The 21,002-nt window shown below is 38.2% G+C and overlaps 2 protein-coding genes across 51 annotated transcripts in view; both read left to right on the top strand.

The window, feature by feature from the left end:
• Positions 1–3,577, top strand: part of PHLDB2 (pleckstrin homology like domain family B member 2) — a 223,086-nt gene extending 219,509 nt beyond the window's left edge. For all 50 annotated transcript variants that reach the window (XM_070582749.1, XM_070582737.1, XM_070582742.1 and 47 more), the window contains 2 exons: positions 849–934; positions 1,561–3,577. In XM_070582749.1, the coding sequence (XP_070438850.1) occupies positions 849–934; positions 1,561–1,701 (227 nt within the window). In that variant the 3' untranslated portion in view covers positions 1,702–3,577. The remainder of the gene's footprint in view (positions 1–848; positions 935–1,560) is intronic.
• A 2,267-nt stretch (positions 3,578–5,844) lies between these two features.
• On the top strand, positions 5,845–19,296 carry ABHD10 (abhydrolase domain containing 10, depalmitoylase). The gene is made up of 5 exons (XM_008530504.2): positions 5,845–6,087; positions 8,381–8,564; positions 13,232–13,343; positions 13,718–13,855; positions 18,609–19,296. Exons 1-5 carry the CDS (start codon positions 5,946–5,948, stop codon positions 18,951–18,953), a joined length of 921 nt encoding a protein of 306 aa, XP_008528726.2. The 5' UTR covers positions 5,845–5,945; the 3' UTR covers positions 18,954–19,296.
• Positions 19,297–21,002: the final 1,706 nt, after the last annotated feature.

Here is a 21,002-nt window from a genome sequence, read left to right as displayed (position 1 = left end):
TCTACAATACGGTTCTAGAAGTGGACTTGCTGAGTAAGAGGATTTTTGCATTTTTAATTGTGTTTGTTTTACTAAATTGCCTTCCAAAAGAGCTTTGCACTTCCACCAACAGGGGATGAGAGAGTCTCTTTCTCTGCATCCTCATCCGTGCCCTGGAAATTCTTTAATATACTCACATGCCTCATGATCCCTGCAGAGTTTGTTACAAAATAGTTCAAGAACTTATTCGATCACTAAGTGATACTGTTTATTTGGTTGATGGTTTGGTTGGTTGCTTTTGTTTTGATGAAATCTTTGGAAACAGTTTGGAAAATGCAGCATTGAAAGGACATTAAATTATTGATATGAAGCTTGCTGAGAACAGGATAAAAAATCAAGCATACTAGACAAGAAATTTGATAGGAAAGAAATATAAATAGAATACTATTTTAAATTATAAATCAAAAAACACACTTGCTACAAATTTCATTACAACAGGTCTGCATATTAATATTTCCATGACAATGACTGCCTTGGAGGATGTGGGGCAATAATTTGTATCAGTGTCAGTGGTGTTTATATTGTGTGTGCTAACCTGGCAGAAGTTCTGGGTTATCTTTTGACTGCTAATTTGCTGAAGAGCCTTGGGCAAAGTCATTTAGTCCCTTTGGTTTGGGGCTGATAATTCCAACTTTTTTTTCTTTTTCCAATAGAGAATGAGGCTAAGGCACTAATCTGGATTACCTGAACTAATTGTAGATAATTTAAATACTAAATATTTTAATGATGATAATTACAATGAAATTGTAATTTTTCCTGTCCATCAGTAGTGATAAAGTATTCATTTTAACACTATTCTGTCATTGCAGACAAGCATGAAGCTAAATTAAAAGGAGTAATATACTTTCAAGCCATTGAAGAAGTATATTATGATCACCTCAAGAATGCTAACAAGGTAAACACTGATTTTCAGATTCCTACGATTTGAATGCATAATTAAGTTGGAGAAAAGATGTTTTTTGAATTCAAAGCGATGTAGATTTGTTGTTCTGACATACAGATGGATATGATTCGAATGGTGTTGGAAAAGTAAATGTAGAAGTAATTAGTGCCACTGATCTTTTTGTGAAAAAAAAGCCACATTGAAGTGAGGAAATATTCTGGACATATTGTTTGGGGAGATCCTGCAGGACTCTTTGCTAGGGTTCTAAGAAGGAGTTACTGCCTAGTTCTGAGGAGGATCATGAGGAAGGATCTTCGCAGGGCTGGGAATCACAGCTACTATTTATTGAGCACCCGCGATCAGCCAGGTACCCTGCTAGAGCCTTACAGAGTAGCTGCCAAGAGGACTGACGAGCTCTCTGTGAGGTCTCTTGGGCAGCAAGGCCAGAAGGACAGTCAATCTTGAGAAAGGTGTTGGGTGCAGGGGTACAGTTTACACTAGAGCAAAAGTAATGCCTGCATAGATTTCTATAAATTGGAAGAAAAATTTCCTTTTAAGGATGAAGAAGCCCTCTGTGTTATTTAATGTTATAATTTCAAGATATTTGCTTTACATTCTTTTCCTTTTTTGATTTTTAGAGTCCCAATCCATTACTCACCTTTAGTGTCAAGACTCACGACAGAATCTACTATATGGTGGCCCCATCGCCGGAAGCCATGCGGATCTGGATGGATGTGATAGTTACTGGGGCCGAAGGTTACACTCACTTCTTGTTGTAGTGAACTGGCACAACAGTCCACTTCAGGGCAGACTGCAATAATCTCTTACAAGAATGAAGCCATATGCAATCCCAGGTGGAAAGGCCCAGCAGAGCCGTTCTTTTAAGTGTATATACTCAGAACTCCTTTCACGTTAACGGAAGTCATTTGTAACAGAAGAAGAAGGCGTTTTAAGTCAAAGCTTGACCAGAAGTAATTCAAAACTTGATCATAAATAGCAAAAGAATTGATGCACCTATGAGGAAAAAATCCCACTATTTTGGTAAATAGCGTCACTTATAGGGACATTTCTTATAATCTATTTTTTATCAATTGTTGATTTTGGTGAAATAAACTAGACAGTTTACAAAATGTCTGTATATGTACTTGGAAAATATGAAATTATTTTAGCACCCGAATCATTGGCATTGACATTATTGGTAATCAACTGCCTGTTTTAAAAAGGGGCATTTTACTGAAGGTTATTTTATAAATATAAGCAAATAAGGGCTTGGAGGGGAATATATTTTAGGAGGAGTTTTGCCTAAATTTTTAAATACTGCACCAAAACCAAAGACTTGACATGACTTCTGTTTAACAGTAGTTTCAAGTGATGAACTTCAGTTACTGTTACTCTGCATTTTAAAATAATATTCTGATGCCCTCAAGTGCCCAGGACGTTGACTTTGAAGAGTCACCACCAGCATGAGCTACGTACATATATAGCAAACCACTTTTTGTAAAAGAAGAAAGAACAAAAAGCTGTGCGTTTTAGAAAGACGCAGTCTTGGAAAGACATTCTGTCACCTTGGGCAATTTTAAATAAAGAGAATAGTTAGTGTTAGGAGCTTGTTTTGCGGAAAATTTCTCCATTCCCAGTGCTGAGAGTAAAGGCAACTAGTGGTGGATTTCCTTTAGTTTCTCTGCTTTCTCGTGGTGGTGGAGCACACCTGTCCGTTGCAGCCTCACATGACATAACTGAAGTCGGAGCTCTGTTTTCACCAAAGAACAGACCAATTAAAATGCTTATTTACAGAAGTGGTGTAGTTCCATAAAAGGCAAATGAAGTTCAACTTAATGTTCTCTGTAATGTACTATTGTATTATGTATTTCTTTACAACCAGCCTTTGTTTTTTTAAGAGTTAAATTAATTTTTTGTTGAATGAAATGACTTCAGGCAAGTCTCTTTTATAACGGTTTTTCAAATACCATTTATCCTGGTTTGTCACATTGTGTGTGTTTGTAAATATGAATGAACTCTTTCCTAAAACTTGGCAAATGAATAGAAGTAGAAAATAATGACGTAACTTACTAGTACAAGGTGAAATGATTAGATTAGAAGAGTCTAGAAAATCTTTGTCAGGCCTGACCGGGTACAGTTGTTTTTTTAATTTGCAGTGTGGTTTGTATACATGTATGCGTGTTGCCAATAATAAGATTTTGCAACTGGATGACACATGATTTTACTTGAACAGTGAAGGACAAAATCATGATGGCAGAAGACATTTTTATAATCTGTTTTTTCAGAGATGACCCCTAAACCCTGTAACGACTTAAGAGCGAGAGATGCAATTGCTAAAATTTTGTTGGTTAATGTAAAGATATAACTTTTCTGTACTGAACTTTACTTTCTTCATAGGATTATAGATATTCTAATCAACTTTATATCTTGCATGATGTAGTAAACCTTTTAAATATGTATGTTAAAATGTTGAGTTTGGATTAAAATGTTGACAGATTTCACATTTGAAAATAAATTCATCTCTCATTAGGAAGTTACCTGTTGGTAACATGACAGGGGATGCATTAATCAGCAAAAATTTGATAGGAGAATCTACATAAAGGTTGTTGTGTGCTAACATTATGATTTGTAGTTCATAAACTGAAGTAATTAGAAGTCTCTCTGGTCACATTTCTGTTGCTTACAAAATGAAATTACCCCTGAGAAGCCTGACTTCTTATTCTCTTTTTGCACAGAGACAAATATTACCGGGGACTAGGGTTTGCTTATCCTTCTATCTGATAGGGAAAAACATCACTCAGGTGTGAAGTATCACTCTAGGGCTTTAGTTGGTGGGGACCTCATTTGTCTCCCTGAACCTTAGTGCAGATTTCAGAGAGAGAAATGGCCCTCAACAATACGTCCTTTCACCCCTATTAATGAAAGCAATGTCAGGTCAATGGACACAAATTTGTCTACTGCAAGCCCCTCACTATCAGTAAAAACATCCTCATGTGACACAAGCCATAGTTTTTCCTGATTTCTTAGACTGGGAAGGGTGGATAGAGAGAACGATCCATGGGTTTTCCAGCTTTTTGTGTAGTGCTTTTCCCGCTATGAGGACAAGTCAGATTTTTTCATTTTGCTGCATATAAAATGCAAGAAGATCTGCAAAAATAAACGGAGAGAATTGGGATGGGAATGACTGAAAATATTTGCAACTGTCCAAAAACCATAGGGAGAAGTGTTTATTGCTAAGACAGAAGGGATGGTGAAGTGACGGCATCACAGCCATTTAGTCCCTGTGGAGCCTACCACAGGCTGAATGGAGAACTGGCAAATAGCTCAGCATCTTCTGGAGTGTGTCCTGAAAGCCAGCAGCCATCCTTGCTATCTGTTTCTGGCATTATACCTCTCAAGAAAGACATCGCTTCAGTTTCTATTCATCCAGCTTTTCCAGTGTGTTGCAATAGAACAGGTTCTCAAGACTCCAAAGATGGGCTGGATTCACTGTATCCAACCTTTGCCTTTAACCCCAACACCAATCACTGCTCCAAAATTTATGGACCAAGATAGTGAAGTGGCTTGACTCAAAGTAGTATACCGGCCACAATAACTTTTACGTAGAAAACAAACTAGATAAGGCCTTACTTGTCAATGGATGAGGCCCCCAGGAATTAATTCGAAGGGTGTCAGAGCTGGAATCCAGAAACCCTTGTACCTTTATTCAACCATTTTTCTATTATTTATTCATCCATTTCTCTATTATCGGCCATTCCATTTTTTTTCCTTCTGTTTGCCTGTAAAAGTGGTAGTAGATAATATGCATCCTTATGAACTTGTATTGTTTTCTATAGGATAGCCACAAACTGGGGCACTGCGTCAAAGGGCATTGAAAATGATGCATATTTTAAATTGTAATAGTTGTGGTGAGATTACTAGACAAAAGAGTTTAGCAGTCCACCCTCCAGCCAACCTTACCTGAGGGCAGATATCCCAGCATCCTCACCAAGGGTCGCTCTTTTTAATTTTTGCCAATCTGATGGGTGGGGGAAAAGGCATGCTATTTTTTTAATTCCCATTTTTCAATGAGTGAGGTTGAACGTCATGTTTACAAATATGAACCGCCTCTTCACAGCTGTTGGCCAATTTTATCGGAATTATATATTTTTTCTTATTTCTAGGAGCAGGCTGAATAGAAATATTAATGTTCTTTTATCGATGCTGTAAAATCAATTTTTCTAGACTCTCATTTGATTCGAGGTGATTTTTGCCATTCAAAACGTTTAAATTCGGATACAAACATTTTTATTCTTTACGGTTTTGAGATTTCAAATCTTGCTTGAGAAAGTCCCTTCTACCCCCAGACTATAAAATATTCTCCTCAAGTGTATTTAATCCTCTGTTTTATTCTTCCGTTGAGATCGTTTATCGACTGGGATTTATTTTTGCCTAGAGCATGAGGCAGGAGTCAGAATAATTCAATTATTCAATAGTGAGGCATACAAAGAGCTAGAACAAAAGCAAACTGAGAGGGGGCGAAGCAGCGGTGAATGCTCGACTCTACTGCAGGTATTTATACAAGCAGGATTAAGGTCAGATCTTGGAAGCATTTCCGGTACAGGTTTAAAGTGTCAGCGGGTGAGAGCGACTAGTCAGGCAGCAAGTCTAGTATTTTATGCTTCCGCTCCCTAATGTCCTCGGGATGATCAGATGGTTTCCCGTCTAGGAACGCTGGATACAGTGCCTCTCCGCGCCTCCAGCCCTGAAATATCTACCAGCCCACTGAGAAAGTAGCGTACTCAGGCCACTTAACATTCCAAACTGTCACAGGCAAACACTCCGGCGACGAGAACCGCCCCACGGCAAAAAACCGGCAAGCGCGACGACGCTTTGCGCATGCGCGCTCTGCGGGTGTTGCCAATCGCCCCGAGCGCTGTTCAGCAAGTTCCGTCGTCCAGACGGCGGCGCATGCGCAGCCCCGGTTCCCGTAGGCTCTGCGCGTCTCTGTAGGTCGGCGTGGAGCGCGGGGAGCTCTGGGAAGATGGCGGGGGTGGGCATGGCGGCTGTGGCCGCTCGGCTGCCTCTTTGCAGGTGGGGCCGGGCGCCCATCTCCTTCGGCTTTCACCGTGGTGTCAGCGCGTTACTTGCCCAGAACCCCGAGTGGGCGCCACGGGGGCTCCCAGGTCAGTGTCCGAAAGGCGGGAGTAGGACGCGTTCTTTGGAACACCCCGGGTTCCGTCCGTCCCTGTCTAGGGTTTCTGGCGCCCCATTCAGAAATGCGCTGCCCCCTTCTCGGGACCCCGGTTCTGTGCTCTCTCGGCGGTTCTGGCGCGGACGGTGAGGGGGGCTGTGCCGCGGGCCCGGGCGTCCTGGACTGCGCGCCCCGCCGGCGCTTTCGGCTCAGCAGCCGGAGCAGCCTGCTCTGCCCGCCGCCCCTGCAGTGGGCGCCAACGTTGATTATCAGTTGCTCTTGCTTTCCTTTCTCTGCGGGTTCTCAGGGGTTTACAGATTGTGACTCTGTGTGAAGGTGCTTAGACCTACCCTCCCTTAACTTGAGGGAATTTACAATATGAACATTTTCTTTGTAAAAGTGTAGACGCCGTCATTAAGCCTAAAGCCAAGTTTTGTCTTCTCGATGCTCCCGGTCCAGTGAAAACGTTAATCATTACTCTACAAAGGAAATGAGAATTTGAACCCCATATCAGAGCACCTGAATATTTTCTCTATCTTGTGTTTGATTCTTCCCCGTCCCACCCTACCCACCTTCACCCTCCCATATATATAGTATTTCTGAATTACCTCCTTGTATTTTGGGATTTTGTTGTGTTCACACCCTTGCCACACGGTTGTCAGATGCATAGAATGGAAATTGTCATTGCAGATACCCTTTGTTTTGTGTTAAAAATTGTAAACGTATGTAATCAGTTTAACTTAGGTTTAATTGTACACAACCAAAAGGCGTGTTATATATATGTTCCTCTGGCAAAGTATAGTGTGTCAATTCATTAACTAGAGTATAATACTCCATCTGTTTAGCAAACATTCATTAAGCACGTAATGGCCCAGGCTTTGAACTAATCTTTATAACACAAATAATCATTTATGGATATAATGTTTAGAACCTGACCGCTTATAACTCACCAAAATTAAATAAATTGTAATTGACTCAGGGAGAAATTCCTGCGCTGCAAGTAGTATCGAGAAGAGGATAGGAAGGATTTTTTGAGTGCTGAGCTAAGATACAGGGAGTGGACATTTTTGCTGATACAATCTGCCAACCAACATAACTGGCTCCTGCTGACCCTGTTTTTCACTGAAAGTTTTTAAATATGGCATATTTCACTATATATTGAAACTTTGAAACAAGCTTACATGTAAAAGGGATAGATGTAAGGCCTTCAATTCAGTTTTTCAAAAATCAACTTCTCAAATCCAAAATGAGGAAAACTTCAGCAGCTCAAATGGAGGAGTCTGAGGAGCCTTCATTAGCCACAGTAAAGTGGAAGGAGGTTTCCTGTAAATAAAAGAAGAGATTTTGGTGGTCCAGAAAAAGACTGTAAGGAAATACACAAACTAATTTCTTTGGAAGGAGGAGGTGGGAGTAGAAATGACTGTTTTTAAAATATTTTTCTGCTTTTTTTAGGAGCAAGAATTGATTTTATGGTAGGGAAAGAACTTTAGAAACAATGAAATGGAGTAACCTTTTAAGGTTTACCGGTTGTGCTGTTGTACTTAAATTGTACTAAGATTTGTGTGTACCATTCACAAAAAGCCAAACCAACAAATAAAACGCAGTGATTGCAGAGTCCTATGAGAAATCTTTTTCCAAAAATGATACTATCATATATCTATACAAGGTTACTTTTGAAGAAACTACACACTGAACCCACCTCAGCTGATACAGAATCATGATTGGCTATTACCACGGGCCATGATTTTGTGGGTGGAGAGGGAGTCAGTAATAAAAGGGTCACAGCACATCCCCCTTTGAAACAATTTCCCAAGGGCAGATCAAACTTGTTTCTCCCCCTCCCCGCCAAAAAGTAGAAGATGTGAAACTCCTCAAACATTAAAAAAATTAAAAACAAGACAAAAATCTCACAAGAGAAAGCTGAAACTAATGTAGGTGAATCTGAATGTTGATTGATACTATTTAGGGCAGATGATTTAGCAGCAACAGGAAAACATTCGTGACAAGTCTCTGTCTTCTGTTACCTTGAAACTTCCACCTCATTGTGTATTTTGGAAGAATCAAGATTGGACCTTGCTCAAAAAAGGTACAGATTTTACCAAGATTTTAAAAGATAATCATGCACAGACTTAAGTTTAATGCTTCATCTGTTTTTGTTTTTCCTATGAAATGGAAATAGTATTTGACATCAATTCGATGAGTTAAGAAAGTTAAGATTGAAAATATATATGGTTTTCCAAAACCCGTATTTGCAAACTAGTTTATTTTTTGTGTACTTTGTTTAGCTTGCAGACAAAAGACATCAATCTCTTTCCTTAGTCGACCAGACCTTCCAAACCTGGCTTATAAGAGGCTAAAAGGCAAAAGTCCGGGAGTTATCTTCATCCCTGGCTATATTTCTAATATGAATGGTACAAAAGCATTGGCAATTGAGGAGTTTTGCAAATCTCTTGGTCACGCCTATATAAGGTAGGAACAACACATTTCACAGAAAATATTACTGCCATTTAGCGTGGCAATATCAAAGACTTCTGCTCTAACCAGTTGAAGCAAATGCCAACATTTTCATAGATTGATATATTTTAATGCTTTGTAAATTTTCATCTTGTGATTTAAGGTTCTTGTAAATAATAAGTAAGGTTCTTTAAAATGACAATAAACCAATATAGTAGTTGGCTTTCTTGTAATTATTTTGTGGTTTTCCATTGGGGACTTAGGATTTTTATTTGACTATTTTCTTAGTTTTAGGATACATAGTTTAAGATAATATATGTATTTAAAAGTATTATAAAATCAATATTGTATAATTCACATTTCTACTGAGTTTTCTCTTTCTCACTCCTGTAATCTGAATATGTATAAGCATAAATAGGGATATGTGTTGTTTAACTAAAATTTGACTTCACAATTCCTGATATTTTGTGTTGAAAATTATTTTAGTAAAATGACGTGTTTACGTTGTTGTTATTAGGTTTGTTTACATATAACAATCACTTATTTAGTGCTTAATTTGCCAGAAGAGATAGTATGGTTTAGTAGAAAGAGCACTGGCTTAGAATTCAAGAAAGATGTGTTCTAGAATTAATTCTGGCAATAACTGTGACAAGATGAATCTGTTAATAAACCCTGGACCTATTTTCTTCATCGTAAAAAAGGAGGAGATGGGACTAAAGATAATCTGAATTCTTTTCTAGCACTAACAGCCTGAAAGTCTGTTCATCTAAGTTGTTAGGAGTTTCACTAATATTCACTCATTAGGTCTAGAAAATACAACTTTAGAAATAAAATAATAAATATAAGTGAAAATAAAATAACTTTTAGACTTTATTTGTTCAAGATATTAGAAGAAATTATGTCACGTATATGGATCTAGTCATATCTTTTTTCAAATTAACTGAATTATTTCATTTTCATGCTTAGAACTCTTAAAAATCTGTTTTGAGCCGTTATAGTAAAGACTGGGGTATCTTTTGCAAGTAGACTTTCTAGCAGTATACTGGGTGCTGTGAAATATACAAAGAATTATAAAACATGGTCATTGCCCTTAAGGGTCTTTTAATCAGGGTGGGAAAACACAAGATAAAATATGTATGGGAAATTAGGCCAAGATACTCATCAGAATGGGACTGTGTCAAAAGAGAAGTGTGCTTATTTGTAGATGGTGAGAGAAAACTGGGGGTCGAAGTGGATAGAAAAGACTTATAAAGGAACACTGAAGAATAGTTAGGATTTGGCTAAGAAGGAGGAGCTATCCAGGAAGGGGAACTAGCCTGAGCAAAACATGATAATATCAGAAAAATTACCAGCATTCTCCTTTTTTGTCCCCAAAAGAATTTGAATTTCAAGAAATTGCCGTTTTACCAGGTCTTGAATTTGAATTGAGACTATGAGAACTATAACCAGTTCCTGTCCCCCTATAAGACACCTATGGGTTTTTTGCATCTTGGATACATATGAAAATTCATTTTCTTTTTAAAGGTGTATTTAATAATCGTGATGAAATTATAATAGGCACAGACTATTAAGTAGTGCTGTATTAAAATGTAGCCTAAGTCAATCTTGTAAATCCTTATAAAATAAAGCCCTTCACTGCAAATTTTTAATTTGGTCAAGTTCCTCTTTATTTGCTTTTATCAAACTTCATTGCAATCTAATCACTATTAACTATTGATTGCATTTTCGCTTGTTATAAGAGATTTTATCTTCTATTTATACTCCGATTTCTCAGTTTACTTTTGTTGTGATTTTGGCTATAAAATTTAGATCTTGAATGAGGAAATGGTTAATTTTGTATACAAGAAATAGTACATATGGCTATATGAAAATGGTCTCCTAATGTTCTGTCACCATGCCTGAAATAAGATTGAGTCAGAGCTCGGGAATATGGCACATGGCTTTAGGGCTGCTATTCTCTCATAATTATTTCTAATAGAATTTTAAATTCTAGATTTGGGAATATGTCCCAGAGTATTGAGGCTGCTAGGATAGAGTTGTGTTACTGTATTTAAAGGTCCTGAACTGCTGAATGTGTTTGAATTGTCTTTGTCTCTTGGTTAGGGTTCAACAAGAATGAACTATATTTTTTACTTGTAGCCTATTAGTATCACTGAGTGTTTATATTTTCTTTTTGAAGGGGCTTTACCTGTGTTTTACGTCTTCACCATGTATTTGGAAGGCAAATGTAAAGGATGCAGCAAGTAGAGATGCCCGTTTGCCCACTAAAGGGGAGGAAAAGAGAGTTAGCCGGGCCTTTCTCCCTTCTTCTCCCCAGTCCATCTTCTATCCTACATCCCTGTGTTGAGGAGAAACGATAACTGGGTTAGACTTCAGCAGCTGCCTTGTTACACTGTTTCCCAAGGATCCAAAATCATTTCACTTCGTATCTCTAAGAAAATATGTATACACTATATATCACATATGTCTTCGCATATCTATGCGAAAAACATGGAATTTATAGCTTTTACCAGGTTTAAGAATCAGAAAAACATGAAAGCTTTAAACTTGAATAAAGTAATTCTTTTTACTTTTACTTTCCACTTCTGTGCATTTAGTATGTATTATAATAGTGTGTGCGGTTTACATGCCTAGCCACTATGAAGAAGGCAAGGACAAAATAACACAAGAATAAGACAATAAGATTCCCCTCCAGAGTCTTACAGTCTCATAGGAATGATGAGACACATGTATACACATGACTGTCTTAGAGAGCAGGATATAATAAATTAATTGTGACTGATAAAAATGAATTCTATAGATATTTCATTAAGTAGAGATTTATTTTTTCAATCTGTCTGGGAAGCCTTTCCAGCAAGAAAAGGTTCATTTGGACTAAGCTCTAGAAAGAGGATATTAGAAATGTAGGTGAGGAGAGAAGGTATTCCAGGTGAAGGAATTAGATGAGGTGTGAAACAGAGATAGAAAACATAGAGCCTGTTTTAGGAACATGTTGATCAATTTGGCAAAAGCAATAGTTTCCTCTGATGAAGTGATAAAAGGTCAGTGAGACGACCAGAATACAGTGGTGTAAAAAGACAGGCTAAAGCACTAAACTTTTGTGTTGTATGTCACAGGGAGCCATTGAACATAATGCCATATCAATATAGTGTTTCAGAAAAAACCTGACAGGTATAAAGTGGACCCATTTGGAGAAAAAACAGATTCCTGGTGACACGGTTAGAAGATAGGCTGGGTTTCAGATGACAGAGATACTGGTCTTAACCAAATTGAAGAGAAAGGGGTGAACATGAGAAGAAATGAGAGTGAGTGAGGATGGTACAGGGTAGGCAGTGTGCTATACCCTAGAGAAAAAACTTGAATGAAACAGTCTGCCCTTGAAGAACTGACTTTCTAGTCAGAGGGAGACAGATATTTAAAACTGGATTACAATACACGATATGAAAAGTGTTAATTGAGTACATACAAAAGAAAGTGACTGACTGCTACTAAACAGGCATCTATGTCCAAGTACTCAGACGAGGTGGCATGGCTTCAGGGATGACTAGGAGTTTGGGTGGGGAAGGAAGGTTTTCTAGGCAGTGGAGTGGCATGCAGAGGCTCAAAGTTGTGACAGGGCTTGTCCAGGAGTTGGAAGTAGTTCCCTGTGACTGGGGTTTAGGGTAATCTGCAGGACTGGTATGATGCTTCATGGTTTGTTGAGTTGAGTCTTGAAGGAGAAGTAAAACTCATAGATGAGACAGATTGTGAGCATAGAGAACTAGGAAGTTGGAAGGAGAAGCAAACTTAAGTGGATGGGCTGGTGATGATGGATTTGATTCTGGTCTCTTTCCCTTCTGTTAAATTTGCAATGTACTGACCTGGGCACTGGGAAAACAGTGGTAAACAAAACGAAGTCTGTGTGAATATGGAGCTTCCATTCTAGTGTGGGAGACAGACCACAAATGAATAATCTAATATATATAACGTCAAGTTCAACATTTGCTGTGAAGAAAATAAAACAGGGTAGGAAATAGAGAATGATGAAAGAAGCACAGTTTTAGGTTGAGTGGTCAGAGCAGGCTTCTCTGGGGAGGTAACATTTGAGCCGAAGGCCTGAATGAAGAGAGGAGCCATCTAAGTGGATATCTGGAGGTAGCGTATTCCGTGTAGGGGGAAAAGCTGATGTAAAACTCCTGGGGCAGGAACATGGGGGGTGTATTCTAGTAAATTCAAGAAGGAAAGTGAGGATACAGTTGGGAGGGAGAGAGAGAGCAGTAAGAAATGAGGTCAGAGAGGTAGTCAGGGGCCAGCGTATGATAAGGACTTTGGATTTTACTTAAAGATTTCAGAAAGCCTTTGGAGGGTTTGTGGCAAGACATGATTTTTGTTGTCAAAGGATCCCTGACTACTATGGGGGGAAACAGGGAGACCCGTTAGGAGACTGTTGCATTAGTGCAGTCAAGAGAGGACAGTGACTTGGACCAGGCTGGCAGCAGTGGAGGAGGTGAGAAAGTGAGTGGTTCTAGGAAATGTTTGAAGCTTAAGCCAGTAGGATTTGCTGAAATATATGTTGACTTCAGTGTTTTATTTTAATATGTTTTAGGCATTGTAATAATTAATGTGCTACCTTCCTTCAAAATCGGAGAAACAAGCATATGGGTAGATACCTAGATACAGGTCTGTGTTTTCCGTTTTTCCAGGTTTGATTACTCAGGAGTTGGAAATTCAGATGGTAACTTAGAAGAATGCACAGTGGGAAGATGGAGAAAAGATGTTCTTTCTATAATTGATGACTTAGCTGTAGGACCACAGGTGACTATTTTTGTTAAATATGATAATTGTTGACTAATCTCTTGATATTTGAGCTGTTTCTTTGGATACAAAAGTTTATTTAATATTTTAAATTTAACAGTTTTGATATTTGATTTAAACTTATTCTATTTTCACTTTCTCATAAAATGTACCATTTTACTTTTCATTTTACAAATTTTATTTGTATAATTCTTTATTGTAAACCTAATTAGCAAAAAGTAATCATAATTCTAACTCCACTTTGTGCAGAATGTTAAAAATCTGGGAGCCAATGGTATAAAAGAAAAAAAGTACATACAGTCTATTAAATTACTCCCCTTAGAGGAAAAAAAAAAGAAATTCCTCTTTAAAACTATCTATATTTTTATTTTTAGATACTAGTTGGATCTAGCCTCGGTGGATGGCTTATGCTTCATGCTGCGATTGCACGGCCGCAGAAGGTAGTTGCCCTTATTGGTGTAGCTACAGCTGTAGATGGCCTGGTGACACAGTTTAATCAGCTTCCTGTTGAGGTAAGTCACAGGCAGCCTCAGTGTGTACCTCCTATCAGTCTTCTGCTCCTCCTTTCTTTGAACATTTGTTCATTTGTCATCTGCCCTTTGACTTAATACTGGCCCATCTTCTGCGTCCGCTGCCTTTTTGTAACTGTGTCTTTTTGTAACTATTTCTATCTTGTAACTATCGTATGTACCTCTTTGCCTTAACTATTTGGTCTCTTGTTTAAGGTTTCCTTTTCTTCACAGTCCCTTCAAATCATTCTGCCAAATATTTGAGCCACATTGATGAAATCACACTTTGTCTCCTTTTTTTAGCAAAATTTTCTTTATTGATCACATTTCCTTATTTGGATCATACATCATGATCTCTTTTTGTACCTCTTATTCTTATTTGGTGGCATGTTGGAAATAGTACCTATTCTTAGGACCATGTTAGACTCAGCTAAGCAATTATGAAACTTTTTTTTAGTCTGAAAGCCTCAGAGCCTCCCTGAGCCGAGCCCTCCAAGCCCACACTCAGTCAGCCAGAATTAGCACACAGGAGGTGAGATTTGCCATTCCTGGCTCACACACTTAGTTGGCACACTTTTCCTACTTCTATTCTCACCTTTAAAAAAAGAAAAAGTGCTTTTCATTATTAGCATGTTCTTCAGTAAATCATGGTGGAAATGAGGTTTCTGAAATAACTGTGAAGGTAATTAGTTTATTATATTTTACTATTGGACATATGTTTAAGCACTTCAGTTGTCTGAAAGCATAAAGGAATAGCTGTTTGTTGTATATGTTATTTTTTGTGTTTTGCAATCTGTTGAGTTCTCCTTGGGCATACTTTTTCTAGGTATCTAAATTTCACCTGTGGAACTAGATCCTGAAAAGCCTGAGACCCAGAAAATTAAAGAAAGAAACAGTCTAGAGCAGTGGTTCAAAAAGTGTAGTTCACAGGCAGCAGCAGCAGCATCACCTGAGAACTTGTTTGAAATGCGTATTCTTTTTTTTTTTTTTTTTTTAAAAGATTGGCACCTGAGCTAACAACTGTTGGCAGTCTTCTTTTTTTTTTTTTTTTCTGCTTTATCTTCCCAAACCCCCCGTACATAGTTGTATGTCTTAGTTGCAGGTCCTTCTAGTTGTGGGATGTGGGACGCTGCCTCAACGTGGCCTGACGAGCGGTGCCATGTCTGCGCCCGGGATCCGAACCCTGGGCCGCCGCAGCGGAGCACGCGAACTTAAACCACTTGGCCACGTAGCCAGCCCCCGAAATGCATATTCTTGACTCAGAGACTGGGACTGCGGCCCAGCAGTCTGTTTTAACAAGCCCCTCAGGTGAAGTGTGAGAACCACTGCTCCAGAGTAGGGGAGCAGGAGGAGGAGGAAAAGCAATAAACAGAAGGAAGAGTGTGTGTGTAGTGTTGAATAGTAGAATGTCATTGCCTTTTTTTTTTTTTAAAGATTTTATTTTTCCCTTTTTCTCCCCAAAGCTCCCCGGTACACAGTTGTATATTCTTCGTTGTGGGTCCTTCTAGTTGTGGCATGTGGGACGCTGCCTCAGCGTGGTTTGATGAGCAGTGCCATGTCCGCGCCCAGGATTCGAACTGACGAAACACTGGGCCGCCTGCACCGGATCGCACGAACTTAACCACTCGGCCACGGGGCCAGCCCCGAATGTCATTGCCTTTTGCCTCGAGTTCTGCATTGACCAGTGCCATATATTGTATCTGTGCTATGTTTATTCTTAGTTCACCTTCTTGCTGGCTCCTTCAGCAGTGACGTTGTCTGCATAGTCACGTTCTTCATATGATTTCCTCTCAGGGCTAAAATTACAAAGCTAGTCTTCCTTGCACTTATCTCCTATTTCTGATTTTGTTTCACTTTCTCACTTGTTTCTCATACGTAGTTGCTCAGTGTCCTCATGCTGCTAAATTTTTCTGCCACTGACTCTTTCTGCCTCTAAACCTTGGACCCCTTGCTCCATCCTCTAACTCAGGTGCTTCTCATGGTAGGAAATTATTTGAAGAACATATGGCAGATTGGAAAGGAATTGATTAAACAATTTTTTTTCGGTTATGGGAAATGACAAGATCTATGAACATTTCTTTTATGTGCGTGTATCCACATCGCTCAGAGGGAGGATGTGGGAGATACCCACTAAATACCCGCTAAGTGACTGAGAAGATCTGTAGCCTGCAAATCAGGGCATATCTTTGCTATTCCTAAATCAGACCAGCAAATGGTTGTTAAAAGAAACATGTTGAGTCCTTGTTAACTTAAAAGCATGTGTAAGAAAAGAGGGACACTCAGACCACTATCTCTTCTTCTCCACACAAACAGATAGCCCTGACGGTGTCAAGTGAGCAGAAATGGAGATTTTTTACTGTCTTCTTTAGCCCTGGGAATGTTAAGACCCAGCATTTATCATTGTGCAGGAACTCGACTAACCTGACTCTGATCATTGTCTCCTTTGGTCACTAGAGGGCGTCAGACAGGATGCGCAGCTGTTTGGAATCCAAGCTTTTCAAAACAGTGTTGCCTTGATACAGTTCTTCTTAGTGTAGAACTTATGTATATTTTCTTTGGTTAATGCTTTTTTTTTTTGCTGTTTATGAACTTTTTGTTTTTGAGGGTTTGGGACATATAACATTTTTTAAAGTTAAATTTTTTCTCCAAATGGACAATATTCATTCAATTCAGTGGCAGATAACAGAGCTACCTGGGGGGCGAGGAGGCATAAAATGCAACAATTATGAACTGGGTCCAAGTAATTAGCATAGTTCCCACTTCATCTAATAACCAGTGAAACTAAGTTTTAATTACTGAAATTACAAATTCAAGAACAGTCCTGAGTAGTTTGAGGATATCTGAATATCATTTTTGCTTTAAATATTTGGTTCACATGTTGTTTTAATGCAGAGAACCCTATGTTAAGATTTCATAAATTTTCTAGTTTTTTAGAATTTCATTAATTTCAAATCATTTGGAGACATATTTAGAAGTATAGCTTTGAGACATACAGCTTTTTCACTGAATCAGTAAATCTTTTTGGAATTTTAAAAAATGCATTAAAATGTCTAAATATATATAGATTATAGTGTGCTATTTTACTGTTTAAATTCTGTTTGCCTTTTCCTATTTGCAATATATTACAATTTTAAACATGGAAAAAATCATAATATCTTTATTGAAAATTTAAATACACAATTTTCAAATCTGTTATCTGTGGTGCGTGTGTGTGTGAGCTAACATCTGTGCCGGTCTTCCTATTTTTTATGTGGGACACTGCCGTAGCATGACTCGACAAGTGGTGCTGGGTCTGCGCTCGGGATCCCAGCCTTTGAACCCCAGGCTGCCGAAGCAGAGCCATGAACTTAAGCCCTGTGCCACTGGGCCAGCCCTTGTTATGTGTGACTTTTTTTCTTTTGTTTTTGGTAAGATGTCCACCTGTTTTTCTAGTCAGAAATGCCCTTCATGTTATATGGTTTCAGGAGTCTTAAAACTATTTACATCTTGGTTTATTAGTTTAAGTTCTGATAATCTTTCCAAAGAATTTATTAAATACAGATAAACCTTTATGCTCCGAGGGGTTCATGGACATATCTAGCAGTGCAGGAATAGTCAAGTTAATTATCTTAGGTCAATTACAGTGGACTATTATGCAGCCTTTAAAAACTTCTCATGGAATTTTTTAAAACCCAGAAGTATGTGTATTAAATGAGTAACATGGCATAGGAAATGACAGATAAATGTGTAAAAGATATGTATTTTAAATATTTTATATATATATAAAATATATATATACACACATATATATATAAACCAAATACATAATAGAAAAATACTGGAAGAAAATAAGCCAGAATATTAATGGTTGTTATATCCACGAGGTAGGATTATGGGTGATCTATTTCTTTTTATACTTTTTATATCTCCCTTATTTTCTATAATGAGTATGTTACTTTAATTAGAAAAATTGTTTAAGATAAATTCTAATCTACATAAAAAATTCTTCAAGAATCAAAAGATACCCAATGTTTAATTTTAAGGAAATAAGTAGACATAACATTGTTCGGTTTACAGGAAGTATTTATCATCCAAAACAACAAGCACATTTTTTTTCTCATTCCATAGGATTCTGGAAGGCACAAACTACACATTTTTTGCGTTGAGCCTGAACTTGCATGTGTTTGATTGTTCCAGAGTCACCACTTGCTTATTTTGCATGTTTAGTTCTGTGCTGGACTCTTCTCCTTTTCCTCCTGCCCCATCCTCTTCAGTAACTTCTTATGTAGGTGCTTTTAGTTTTATGACTTTAAAACCTAAACAGTTTTTACTTCTAAGATTTAATTTCATATAATAAAAATGATACCTGGCTTGATTCTAAGGCCTTATTTATTTGTCTCCCTTCATTTTTCCTTTCTGTTGGGATGAAGCAACATCTGATTTAAGATGTTACCTGGTAAAGTTCAGTCAATCTAAGTTTGAATCCTAGCCACAACAGTTACTGCCTTTCACCTTTGAACATGTTACTTACCTTCTCTCAACTTTGATATTCTCTTTTGTAAAAATGATATAATAACAGAATTATTATCAGGATCTTATGAGATAATACGTGTAAAATACTTGTCACAGCACCTTGCACACAGTATTTAATTATGGATAATTATTGTTATTACATTTTTGTTGTCTCTTTTCCTCAAGGATTGTTTTCCTTCACTTAAGACTATTCCATGTGTTTATGTTGCATTAAAACTTTTATTTTCCTCACTTTTCCCAATAGGTAAAAAAGGAAATAGAGATGAAAGGCGTGTGGGCCATGCCATCAAAATACAGTGAAGAAGGAGTGTATCACATTCGGTACAGTTTCATTAAAGAAGCTGAGCACCACTGCTTGTTACACAGCCCCATTCCTGTGAACTGCCCTATCCGATTGCTCCATGGCATGAAGGACGACATCGTCCCCTGGCATACGTCCCTGCAGGTTGCTGACCGAGTAGTCAGCACAGACGTGGATGTCATCCTCCGAAAACATAGTGATCACCGAATGAAGGAAAAAGCAGACATTCAACTTCTTGTTTACACTATTGATGACTTAATTGATAAACTCTCAACTGTAGTTAACTAGAAGCACATTTTTAGTTGGTATGTAGACTAATGGATCCAGAAGATTGCAAGAGGATAACAAATGAAAGACCCTGATACTTAAAAGGTTTTTTCCTCTTCTCTCTGGTAAATATCACCTATTTATTTAATAATGTATTTGCACAAGTGATACAAATTGTGAAGGAAGTATCAGCTGCTGTTAGGAAAATTTTCTCCTTCCTGCAATCCTTGATATTTTTTTTTCATGAAAATATTTCCTATTTTTTTATTAAGAAGATGTTTACCTTCTAATGCTTATGTTAACCATGCCAGCTCTTGTGTTCTCTTCTACTTAGAATTGTTAATAAAGCTTGAATTTTTTGGTTTTTGCTTGGTATCACTGTATATGGAGATTTGTAAAATTCTGATTTTAAAATGCAGTTTACAAAATATAGGAAAATGTTTATTGAAATCTGAAATGACTTGAGAAATGTCTGAAGCATAATAAAGTTCAGAAAATAAGGATATTACTTTATATATTATATCCTACATGTTATATTTGAGCTTAAAATTAAGGTTATCCTTTTTTAAAGGCTCCAAACTTTACAGTGATATAAAGGAGCCGTATCATTTCTAACTTTTGGCTCATATGTCATATATTTAAATGGAATTTCCTCTTAAACAATGAGGTATTTTCATATTTCATAGAGGAAATTTATCTTTCTCCATTATTAGCTACCTGCAGAAGTGTTCCTTTTTTATTAATATGTGCCTTCAGTACAAATAGTCAAGTGTTTACCCACCCAAGTCAGAGAACTTTCTACAGTGCAGAGATAGTAAGAAAAGATGAGATGCAAATATAAAGGTTTTAAATAACTGAACTTGTGCAGTAATCAGTCTTGATAATCAATATTGAGTTGGTGTTTTCTAACTTGTCATTTTGGCTGAACTTTCTTTAGCCCACTTAAGTTATGTCTGTCAAAGTAAAACTTCTTTAAGTTGACAACATGACATACATATATATGTATATATCTATATCTATAATGAGCATATGTCAAAGATTTATTAAACTTCTTAGGGAATCGACAGATGGTAAACCTGAGTCAGAGGACAATTCAAGAAACGTAGGTATCGAAGAAAGAGTGTTGGGATGAGATTCCCGTGCTGAGAAGAGCTAGCATGGGAGGCCCGACTGCTTATCCTCAGAGAGGCCTGCTGACAAGGTCAGCCCTTGGCTGGTGTCTGCGAACTTGGATTTTAGGAGCATTCCACCATTCCCAGAACCAGTAAAAGTGGCTCACTCTGTCTCAACTGTCTGTACAAACAGTGTCGTCAGTGCCACACACCTGTTCTCCTGGGAGTCTGGATTTGGGTAGGTGCCAGGCAGGGCCTGCCTCAGTGACCAGCTCCCAGTACAAACTGGGCGCTGAGTCTCCCAAAGCCTCCTTGGTGGACAGCATTTCACATGTGCTGTCACAGCTCACACGGGAGTCAAGCTCAACCCATGCCACTCCACTGGGCGAGAATCTTGGAAGCTTGTGCCTGGGTTTCCCGGACTTCACCCCACAGGCCGTTTTCCTTTGCGATTTTGCTTTGTATCCTTTCACTAATAAATCATTGCTGTGAGTGGAACTATGTGCTGAGTCCTGTGAGTCCTCCTGACAAATCATCAAACCTGGGAGTGGTCCCTGACATATAAAACAGGTTAGTATACAGGGCAATAATAGTACAATCTCTGAGTTACCTTTTATACCAAACAAAAGGCACAGATCAAAAATATGTGAATCATCTGTGTGTACCATGGCGCCTGGTGCCAGACAGGGTTGTTAGAGGATGGCAGGGTGGCCAGTCTCTGCCCAGACGCTGCCAGGCATGACCTTTAGAAAGATGAAGAGGAAAGGGCCCCTGCCCATGAGGGTTTTCTAAGGTTGGCCATAATTACAATAAAATGTCATAAATATCATTAGAGGTTCATAGCATACCTGTAGAGGCACTGTAGTACAGTGCTTGGGGACAGAGACTCGAGCTTGCGTTTAAATCCTGGCTTGCCATTTACTAGCCTTGTGACTGCGCAATTTACTTCACCTCCTTG

This window comes from Equus przewalskii, chromosome 18, assembly GCF_037783145.1.
Source record: "Equus przewalskii isolate Varuska chromosome 18, EquPr2, whole genome shotgun sequence".
Classification (NCBI taxonomy): domain Eukaryota; kingdom Metazoa; phylum Chordata; class Mammalia; order Perissodactyla; family Equidae; genus Equus; species Equus przewalskii.
This window is presented reverse-complemented; position numbering and strand designations above follow the sequence as displayed.